This window comes from Lipophrys pholis (genome assembly GCF_963383615.2).
Source record: "Lipophrys pholis genome assembly, chromosome: 10".
NCBI classification, from domain to species: domain Eukaryota; kingdom Metazoa; phylum Chordata; class Actinopteri; order Blenniiformes; family Blenniidae; genus Lipophrys; species Lipophrys pholis.
In genome coordinates, this window is record NC_137640.1 from 20057036 (window position 1) to 20068657 (window position 11622).

Consider the following 11622-nt stretch of genomic DNA (forward strand, 5'->3'; position numbering starts at 1 on the left):
TCCTTAAAGAAAGAGCTACTGCTAATGGCAATTGATTGCACAATCTCAGGAACTTGTACCACAATGATTACACTTCCAGAATGGCATTTTTTGATTGTCGTATTCTGCACCATGATACAGTGACTGCTTTGGTGTGCTGGACTGCGAGTGGTGCATGGTGGACAGCGACGGGAAGACTCATCTCGACAAGCCTTACTGTGCCCTACAGAAGGAATGTTTTGGGGGCATCGTTGGTGCCAAGAGTCCCTATGCCGATAGCCTGGGTCTCTTAGGTGAGATATAAAACCCAAAGAAATGACCGATCTTGTTCTGTTCACTGTCTTGCTGTAGCGACTTCTCAGTTTTGCATTTGATTGCTTTACGTTGGTTTCACCTTCATTTGACATTTCTTCTTATACTTAATATATAATAGAGTAGACTTAGGTACAGGGGCGTTTCTAAATGTAAATATTTGGTGGGGCAAGATTTTATTTCAGGTCTAGTGACAGCAGAGTTCAGCATCACCGAATGCCAAAGTAAAGTTGATGCACAACTTTTCAGCCACAACATTAGAACCGTATAGACACCAATCCCGTCAAATGGTAGAGCACTGAAGATAGCCAATTACAAAAAAAGAAAGAAAAAGAATAAATAGATCAAAAGTTTTCTATCTATGTCAGGAATTAAACCCGGATCTACTGTTTGCTAGGCAGGATTACTACCGCCAGGCTATCCACGATTTAATGTACATATAACATTTTAACAAGGTTTTTGTCACCACGTCACTCAGTTTACCGCCTGTTGCCTCCAGTTTCTCCTCTAAAGTAAGAGTTTCAAACTTATACACGAGTAAAGAATTGACCTCACTCATTTGACTCATCACTGTTCGCTCCAGCTGCTCATAAGCTGCCATTTGTGACGACTCGCTCCGTTGCTATCAAGCACAGTAGTGCCTCAACTGGCTCCAGCCAATCAGCTCTGAGCTTCCAACTGATGTTGTTAGTGGATCTTCGGGCTGCGAGACCCACTTGACATTAAACTCCTGTGATCTGTAATACACACTGAACTGTGAGAGACGGGCGAGCCCCATTCATGCAACCATTAGTGTAGATCAAGAGAAAACACAACCCGAAGCAGCAAGATGAGACCGATAACCAGGGAGTAAAATCCTCACACACAAATTAATTGCAATTTAGGAGGAAGCTTTATTCAAAGACAAGAAAATATTGTATATACTATTAAAGAATTAATAACATACTGTATGTTGCATGCAGTCCTTTCTGTTGACACCAGGTGGGGCTCAGCCCCACCTGCGTCCTAATGACCAGTCGCCCCAGGGTAAGTGTATATATCCAAAAAGTTTCATGCTTCTTAAAATATTTATGTATGTGGCTCACTGACAGTCATCTTCCCCAAACTTTTCTCTTGAAACTTTTTTGTGACGAAGATATCTTTTTCAGATTGATTCTCGAGAGCAAGATTGTCCGCCAGGCTGCAGTTGAATATTTCTTTTCCATGGCATTTCACACTGATGAGCGAATAGAAGTGAAATAGAAGATGTAGCAGCTTCGCAGCAGGAGCGAGGATCTGAGCACGAGCTGTTTGATTTTGGCTTGTTGTATTGTCTCTTCTTGAGCCATCTGAAATCCTCTGTGACTTCTTGAAACAACCTTCTGCCTGCTAGCTCTTCATGTTTTTTCTTCATCTCACTTTCTTCTGCAGATGAAGAGGTGGCATCTTTGAACATGATCAAGAGCGCCCCTGTGGGCCCAGTCGCTGGCGGCATCATGGGATGCATCATGGTATTGGTGCTGGCCGTGTATGCATACAGACATCAGATCCACAGGCGCTCGCACCAGCACATGTCCCCTCTGGCTGCGCAGGGTAAGACTAAAGATTCACGTGTTGCCTTTTCTCCACTGTCCCATGCAACTGTGAAGTTTAAATGCCTGACAACAAACCAAACAGTTTCCTCTTCAAGAAAGTCGATTCTTCACACTTCTGGTTGTACAGTACTGTTTGCCCTAAAAACAATCCAGCGACACCATGCTTGTTTCTACATTGATGTTTCTTCATTCGCACGCTGCATGGACTGTATAAAATCACCACCTAAAGAGAAGGCGTTTTAAAGCAGCATGATCACAAAGCACTGTGATGAAATGTATTGGAGCTAAAGAGCATCAACACATCAGCTGCTGCTGAAGGTTTTGTATAATCACTCGGCCAAATTGACAAAAACATCAAACAAGATTACAACCTTGTTTAAAGTCTTCAGTCCAAGTCTGGTAGTTGGGTAAACAGCTTGGAACAACTTGGTGTGAAGTGTGGCTACATAACAACGCATTGGCCCGAGCAGCTGGCTCATAAACTCTTATTTTTATTTCACAAAAGAGAGACACATACGGTCAAAGACGAGGTTAAAAAAAATGCATTGAATTCCAGTTAGTAGGAACAGCATTTATAAGGCTCCTTCTCCAGAAATGTTAAATACTCATATGTTCCTTCATTTATTCTGATCAGCAATAACAATATGACCACTGAGAGATGAAGGGAAAAACACAGCGTATTGCTTTATTGTGCCACCTGTTAGTGTGTGATGTATTTAGGGTTAACATTCTGTCCTGACAATTGTGTCAGATACAGTTAAACATTCAAGTCTAAGGATTTGAGTGAGTTTGTCTAGACGAGTGAGTCAGTTTCTCCTAAACTGAATGAGTGACGGGATCGTAGGTGACCAAAACTTATTAATGCACCTGCGTGGTCCAGTCCAACATATGAGCTACTGTAGCTCAAGTCACTGCAGAAGTCAATGCTGGTTCTGGTAGAAAGGAGTCAGAATACCGTTTTATTTTGCGTGTGGGACTGCATAATTGGTGACAGGTCGTGGTGCCCATGCTTGACACCTTCCCACTGCTAAAATTACCATAAATGAGCATAAGGGAAAAGGTGGTCTGGTCTGATTGATCACATAATTATTTCAGGTGAATTGGAGTGTGCATGTCGGCCCTTTCCCTGGTGAACACTGAGCCCTAAGAGGCACGATAGAAAGCTGGCAACGGCATGCTAGACAATGTCCATCTGGACAGCGTTCGGTCTTACCATGCTTGTGGTTGTTACATTGACATGTACCACCTACCTCCTAGTGGCGGTCTTATGGAGTGCATCAGCAGGTCAATGCTGTTTTTGCCAGCAAAAGGGGTTCCAATATAATATCAGGCAGGTTGGCATAATGTTATGGCTGAGCAGTGTACAGATTACAGATTAGACAGCTTTCTATTTCCTAATTCATAACATTTAGGAGCTAATCATGAGCTATCTGGAATACACAGATTAGCACCTCACATTCACTTCACATTACATAATCGTACAATAACTACTATCCCGATGTTGGCACTTTACTTAAGCTTTATCTGTTATTCTTCTATACTTCTTTGGCGCTCCAGAAATGTCAGTGCGAATGTCTAACCTGGATAATGAAAGAGATGAGAGGGATGAAGACAGTCATGAGGACAGAGGAATCAGTAAGTGTTCAACACATACTGTGATGTACTTATGGACTGCAAGGTATTTGAGTAGTTTACTACAGTACAGACACAATTTCTCTGCCCTGACCTGTGTGCTGTGTTCACTTTCAGTCAGTAACACGAGGTTTATAGCTGCGGTGATCGAACGACACACTCACACTCCTGAACGGAGACGGAGGTACTGGGGGCGATCGGGGACAGAGAGTGACCACGGTAAGAGCGCCCATTCATGTCAGCACAATCTATAAAGAAGTGCACCTACATTATGATATGCTACAACAGTTGTGTTTTGTTACGGAGTACAGAAGTCAGCTGCCCCTGAAATGCTCGTGATAGTGTTATAAACAAGATCAATTTCGTAATTACATTTCCTAAAATCTTTCCACAAGGTTTTCTAAAAGTTGAAAATGGATCAAGCCATTTTTAATTGCATTCAAGTGAAGTCAAGACATTTCTTGTCCTTCTGTAATCACCGTAGTGCTAAAGGGAGTTGATAGTTAAGGAATATTTAAAGGAATGATTTGTGAAAAATGTATCATTCACAGGTTGCAAAACTGGGCCTCCCTGCAAAACCTGAAATAAATGTTAACAGCACAAGTTGTACATCCTTTCAAGGAAAGCCCCGCCTCCTACGTAAACCGCATGAGTACAGTTACAACCCTACACTTTGAATATTGACACAATTATAACCATGTATTATCCCAACTGGACCGTTGTAGCCAAAGTCTTGGCTGACGTGTCAGGAGTCTTCTTCTGTCTCGATTGCTCCAGAGGGAATGGGAAGGTTGTGTGCTTCACTGGGGAGAGGAACTACATATATCCCTAAAGTGAGGGGTTGGGGATATAATCAAGTAAGCTTTGTTAATGTTACTGTCTGGGAGGAGACCCTCTGGCAGAGCCAGAACATGTTGAAGGGATTAGATTTTCCACCTGGTAGAAATCACTTAATCCAGCACAAGAGAAACGACACAAAAGAAATGTATTATCCACATTACTATCTTATTTAATGTTTTTGAACAACTTTAGTGGGTGTTTTTGGATATAAATATACAAAAAAAATAATTAACTTTCACGGTTAGATTTATATTTTCGATTTCCACCCAACTCTTATTTTACCAGGAGGATCAGGATCTCTTTTGCAATGGAGACCTGGTCAGAGAGCCGATAACCTGAAACAACTATCATAATAAAAGCATTTTTGAGCGACAGATGAGAAGCTACAAACGTTCCTCTTCCAACCAATGTAAGCAGATGAGACTGTGCTGCACCCTGGCATATTTTACTTCTCTGCTCCTCCGAACGTTTTCTGCCGTCCACCCAGGTGAGGCCTGTTCTGCTTTGAAAGCTGGTGCACTAGAAAAAGCAATGGTGTGTCAGACAAAATAAAGCAGACAGATCTGTGATTCATTCAATCCAATCGTATTTGAATTGAGCCGGCTGCGCTCATGTATATGTTGGTATATAGAATTCACCAGGATCAAAAACAGGCACAGCTGTATTTTTTTTCTTGGTATGAAACATAAATCCTAAATAGCAGTAATTTTTATTTAAAATGATTCCCTTCCCGATATAAATTAATGATACTAATCAGCTGATAATGCAGTTTTATGGCAGTGTTTTAGCGTCACTTTTTTTTTTTTTTTTTTTTTAAATCGCTGTAGTCAAGCTCTGAATCTTGGTTTTTTTTCTTATTATTATTATAATTTATTCATCATTAATGTTTGTTGAACTTGTGTGTCTGCCACTCAACGTGGATGGACAGTTTCACCCACACGAGTTGTTGTCACCTCCATATGGCGTCATGCCACTTCCTGGCTGTGAGTTTCCCTTCTCGTTGTGTAAGGGATGATGATGATGATGATGATGATGATGATGATGATGATGATGATGATGATGATGGTGGTGATGCCACAGAGAACAAGAATGATGTTTAGAAGTGGAGAGTTTGATCAAATCAGAGAATAAAACTTGTTCACGTAATGTAAAATTTGCTCATCTTCAGTGTTTCTGCTTTTATTTGTACTTTACCTTCATCGATATATTTTACAATAAATACCCATTTCACAATGAATATATCAAATAGATATTTTTAAACTGCTTCTAGTTTTTCGAAGGGTGTTTTGTAATAATTTTGCTCATGAAGGACATCTGCCTCACTCTCTCTCCCTCTTCCTCTCATTTCTGTAGGAAATAATTAAAGAGAGAGAATAACCGTGATTCAAAAGGCCTTGATGAACAGTACAGATAAATGAACAGGAAACTCACATATTGCGTAATGGGAGATTCTGTAAAACCGAAAATGGAGGACAAGTGGGAGATGGAGAGATGCAAAAATGATGAAAGAGGAGAAAAACAAGGACAAGAGGACCTGGTTGGGAAGCGTAGATCAGTTCGAAATATTGGAGCGAGTGGGTGTTGTTCCATCAGGGTTTAAAACAAATTCATTATTGAGTCGGCGCTTCAGAGCAGTTTCTCCTTTCCAGTCGGTCAAAGGTTCCCCGTCACTGCTCGTCACTCGCTTGTGTAACTGAAAAGTATTATAAAAACGCACACTATATACAGATCACCAAAACCATCCAAGCACTACCCGGGTTAAGTGTGATGCAGACATATACTGTGTGCTGTTTGGCATCATCACTTCTTCGGGCTGTGATAAATTATATGATATGGATACTCCACTGCACTTGTACAGAATATTTGCTCATTTTGAATTTGACGTATCTCCAAAATGTTTTGACGGGGGCGACTAAAGCCCGGATAAAATGGGTGGAATACTTGAAAACGGAGAAAAACTGAATATATGAATAATGAAAAGTAAATAAAATTCTTAGAATCAAATCACTTAGCATTCAGACAATGTCACTTTCAAGGAAGACCTCGAATATTTCCGTCAGGCAATGCTGCACCACTTTGCAGGAGACGTGTGTCTGAGCTTAACTCCCCTGCAGTCTTTATCGGTCCTTGCACCAATAGCAAAACATGAATTTATTTTTGTGAAAATCTCCCCCAGTTTAATGTTATTTGAAAAGACACATCAAAAGAAAAGACACACTTGTTGCAGAATGGCAAAAATCATACAACAAATCGTTGTGCATTCCAAAGCCTATATTAGAAAGTATGTGTCGCACTAAATTTAATATTCATATAGATGAAAAAGCGATTATTGTGATGCAGCATTTTTGTACAACTTTCCCTTCAAATGCGAACAATTCCACCAGTCACTATTTCACAGGCACGACTGCTTTGCCCGGATTTGTTTAATAGATTTTAGCTTGCGTTGCTTCAAGCTGTTAAAAGCCATTTAAAAGTCCCAATAAAGGCATTTGGAGTGTGTCTGCCTGGTAGTTCCGCCAGTCTCCCTCCATCTCTTGACATTTAGAGGGATTTGATTTCCTCACCTGGTGCAGCTGAGAACTGTCAGCAGCAGGCAGTCAGCAGCAGATTCACCCGGAGCTCGGCCTTCAGCTTTGGGGGAAGCGGGGATAAACTCTGCAGAGGTTGGCACATTCCATGTGGAGAACTTCTTTGAAGTCTCCATCCCTCTGTTTTACTTAATCCCCCTCTTCCTCTCTCTCTCTCTCTCTCTCTCTCTCTTCTACTCTGCCCCCTCTGTCCTCTCCTTTACTCTGCTTGTCACTCTGCTCTTTCCTCTGTTTCTTGTGTTTTTAGTGAGTTTTTTTTCTCTGCTGGTATCAAAGCTTAGTTGGTTTTTGGAGGATCAAGGTGTCGGGGAACTTTTCAGCTTGACTCTGTTTGAGAGATTTTAAGACGCATAACCAGGGCATGTAAGACAAAGTTGTATTTATTTCCTAATTTTTGAAAATGACAGTACTAAAATTGACAGAAAGAATAATGAATGAATGCTTTTTATTACTTTTTGTTTTGTTTTTTTGTGTTTAGACTGCCATTTTTACAAAAAGATAATAAACTCTCGGCATTTTAAAAGTTCTGATCAAATTTGAAGCAAGTTTCATTCGTTCTGGTTGTGACTTGCATTCAGTGCTGATTAATCATTGTGTCATGTGTGACGACGTCTCCACAGGATCATAAATTAAGGGTATCCTCTTCATTTTTACTGTAACGATGTTTGCTTGCTGATGTTATCATTTATTCTCAAGCACTAACATATATTACTATCAAGCGTAAGAGCGGCGTGCATGGCGACAGGCTGATAAACTAACTCGCCATTGTGGCTCAGTTATGGGGTTTTGTATGAAAAATAATATGAAAAAAACAAAGTATCTGGCAAATGATTCCCATTGGAATGTATGTGTCACCATGAATCTCTGCACAAAGCAAGCAGCTTATTGCGTTTGGATGTGTTGAGATGGGCCGATCTCAAACATGGCACCTCGAGGATCAAGAGTCAATATGACTGCTTTATATGTTTGACTGTGGAATCACAAAAGGTCGGGCATGAATTTAAAAGGGCATACTTCCCATCCCAACACCTGAAGCTTGCATGCCACAGAAGCGCAAACACGCTGCGCTTGGTTCAGTATCTCTGAAGGCATCAATGTTTCATCATCCAAAATGACAGTGATTTTTCTATAAATATAATCATGCAGACACTCGGGCCTACAGGGTTATTCGCTCAAACAGTAATAACAGATTGATGTTCCACTGTGCAGCATGTTGCCGGTGTCATTTCCATAGTGGAAAGAAAGGTAATAAAAAACTGAAAATCAAGGGAAAAGGGTTGATTTCACAATCAATCGTAAAAAAAAATGTCATCACACTGTATTTTGTCGATGCATTTTATGAGCTCAAATGTGGTGAGACCCGCTCTGTATATGAAGGGTTTACATAAAATATTACATTTAGGCTAGAAATTAAGCAAATGGAGTCATCCCATAACATTTTAATGGAAATTAGCTGCTGAAATCTTAATCAGAATAAAAGCAATTAAAGCTTGTCAGAATAAACACAACACCCAGCATCATTTATTATGAAGCGCTGTGAAGATATTCTGGTGTGTTGATGTGTAATATTTATTATAGTTTCGTTCCATAAAGCATTACCATGTATCTACTTATTAGTCATCCTTTTTCTATATGACCTCAGTACTGCTCCAGTTACCAGTTATTCTAGCAGCCTTATTGGCTTGTGTCTCTCACGCCTCAGGCCAAACGTATGTGCAAGATGTGTCCGAGAAAAGCCATAAATATGCATCTTTTTTTTCCCCCCCCTAAGATGTAACAAATAGAAATGCCTACAGGACATGTTAAGTTGTCAGTGTGCTATCAAATAGCTTGTGCTGCTCTTAGAAACGTTGCGAGCGACCATGAATTCACTTGAATGTCTCTGTGCTGAACGTCTATGACTCCAAGGCATCGTTTGTTGCTTTCATGGAGTCTTCCCAACCTTTCTGCAATCAATACACCGCAAATTACACCAAACTGGTCCTCATGTAGAGTCACTGTGAAATTCTTCCTACGATTTATATTTAGTTTATTATGTAGCAGAATTTACCAGCAAAGGCTTTTAACCTGTTGCAGACTGTAACCCTAATATCAGGCTTTTCAAATTAAAACTGCTGCAATGCTATCAGTGAGTCCTAAATAATTCAGGTGGGAATTATTTCTGTCAATTCAGTTAAGTTTTCATCTTTATTTATTTATTTTTTGACAAATCTGTATTTTTGAAACCTACATTTTAACCCAAATATCAAGCTTTTTCATACTTTACTTTTTGAAATCAAGTTGGTCAGTTTGTGTTTAAGAGAAGTTCAGGAATAGTTTATTGAATGCATAACATGACACAGCAAAAGGGGTGATCACCTGTCACAGGAGGTAAGAAATGTTTGAGGGTGTCAACTTACACAACTGGGAGCAAACTGAGTAACGTCTGTACTTTGACCATATTTCAGAAGAAGATTTAATGAGATATCAGTTAATGTCAAATCATCAAACAAGTTGTGTTCAGATTTAGTAGACGTTTTAAGGTGTGGTATAGATGGTATATGAGAAAAGATCGAGTGATGCCATATTAGCGCAGAGATTAAGAATCAACTTTTAGAGAAGTAACTCCTCTCTCCATGTGCTTTTGTTGTGCCCAGGCTACAGCACCATGAGTCCACAGGAGGACAGCGAGAATCCACCTGGAAACAACGACCCCCTCTCAGCCGGGGTCGACGTTGGTAACCACGACGACGACATGGACCTGGACACGCCGCCTCAGACGGCGGCGCTGCTCAGCCACAAGTTTCACCCCTACCGGCACACGCACACACACCACCACCCGCTGCACACGCACACGCATCACCTGCAAGCCGCAGTGACAGTGCACAGTGTGGACGCCGAGTGCTGATCCTCGGAGACAGGTTCACAGAAACGTGCTATATTTTATAATATGAAAACTGTTTTTAAAACTTTTGTGCTGGGTGAAACGACACAGTCGGACACGTCGCCTCTGGGATTTCTGCCCTGGATGGATGGTTACTGGCGTTTGGTGCCAACGTCTCAATCTCAGCCCCTGTTCAGCACGCTCAGGTTAAACTCTGGCAGGCGTACGCGCTGTTTACAACGCTTTGAAAATCGCCGGGCCTGGGATAATGCACACAAGCAATGCTGAAGGGATTCTGCATTCAGGACTCGCAGGTGAGAGCTCACAAACAACCTCCAGGAGCAAACAAAAACTCAGTTTGAGGCTCTTTCTGTGGCCTTTATTGAGGACAGACTACAACTGGAAGCTAAAAGCCTGGATGGAGCCCTAATTCCATAAAAACTGGAGCCTGATGTGGAGCCCATGTGACCCGGCCGCCTGCTGGCGTCCACACAAGCTTTTTACCAGCAACAAGGAGCAGGAAGGAAGTAGAGCACTCTTTACGTTTGTTGAAACCTGTAAGACTGTATTCTCGATAGAGAAGTGGATCTAAAGCGACTCGTTACAGCTTCAACCTGACTGTCCGTTCTGCAGAGTGATGCTCTGGTGTTCATCTCCTCTCTGAGTCACTGCCTTCATTCAAAGCAGTGACTGCTGGTTGTACACAGCATTGTGCGGCAGTTTTTCATTCATTTTCCCGTGAACTTCAAAGTTGATGAAAGCGCAATTGAGTCACGAGACTATGAGAAGAGGGAAAAAAACTATTTTTTCTACTATTTATTTAACAGGTAGATTTCCAAAATGCAGCTGCGGCACAAACAAAGGAGATGGTAATCAAGATACATTCTGCCCACTTCCTGCAACCAATGCATCACATTTAGAGCTCATTATTTCTGGTTTTTATGTCCGTAACACATCTGTGAATTGCCGTCTATTTTGGATTGTATGTGCATCGGTAAAACAACAAATCATGTGAATTTTTCATCAGACTGAGGAGCTCTGGTCCATAATCAGCAGCGCATTTCCATTTTCTTTCAAAGATTTTCTTTGTACTCGCTGTCATAGCCACAGCTTTTAGCTCCTCCTGGGAATTGAATCTACTACTGTGTACACTTTGTGGTCAGTTCATTAGGTACAACTGTGCAGTCAGCACGATCTAATGCAACAGTCCTGCCATAGTCAGGTCTGTATGTTCAGTTTTGGGGGTTTCTTCTAGACATAACACCAGTCAGCATGTTGCAATATAGTCCAACTTCTTCTGGAACGTTACTAATAGTTGAGTTTACAGACTAAATTCAATGTCTTAAAAAAAAATGCCGCCTTTTAAAGATCTCTTTTCCAATTGAATTACAAGCTATTGTACAACTGTACTCATCAAAATGGCCATCAAGTGTTTAATCTGTTGAACAGTCTTCTCTGAAAAAGCCTTTTTGTATGAGCAGGGACCTTCATCCAGATATCTAGAATGAATATCTGTTGGAAACAATCAAAAACAATGAGCCTTAATCACAAAGTGTGTCAGAGGAGTGACGAGGACGCGCTCTTTGGAATCCAACACAGTTTTCTGTGGGTTTTTTTTCAAAGGGCTGCATTGCTCACACCATGAAAAACCTGTTGCGTCATACAGGTTGGGAAATCGAGTCCCTCTATACGAGTAGGCAGAAGTTCTCCCGTCACTGCTCCTCCTCCTCCCGGGGATTGAGGAGGAATGGCAGACTTCAACACCAGCAAAGCATACCCAGCTTTAGTCCGAGCTCAGGGGATTTGCTGTGTGAGGATAATTGGGGACCCTCGC

General features: G+C 41.2%; 1 protein-coding gene across 1 annotated transcript in view; it reads left to right on the plus strand.

The window, feature by feature from the left end:
* Positions 1–9917, plus strand: part of cachd1 (cache domain containing 1) — an 85750-nt gene extending 75833 nt beyond the window's left edge. Inside the window, exons 23-27 of the mRNA XM_080474243.1 lie at positions 121–272; positions 1702–1863; positions 3423–3500; positions 3615–3716; positions 9562–9917. Coding sequence (XP_080330369.1) covers positions 121–272; positions 1702–1863; positions 3423–3500; positions 3615–3716; positions 9562–9812 — 745 coding nt within the window. The 3' untranslated portion in view covers positions 9813–9917. The remainder of the gene's footprint in view (positions 1–120; positions 273–1701; positions 1864–3422; positions 3501–3614; positions 3717–9561) is intronic.
* The last annotated feature ends 1705 nt before the right edge of the window (positions 9918–11622 follow it).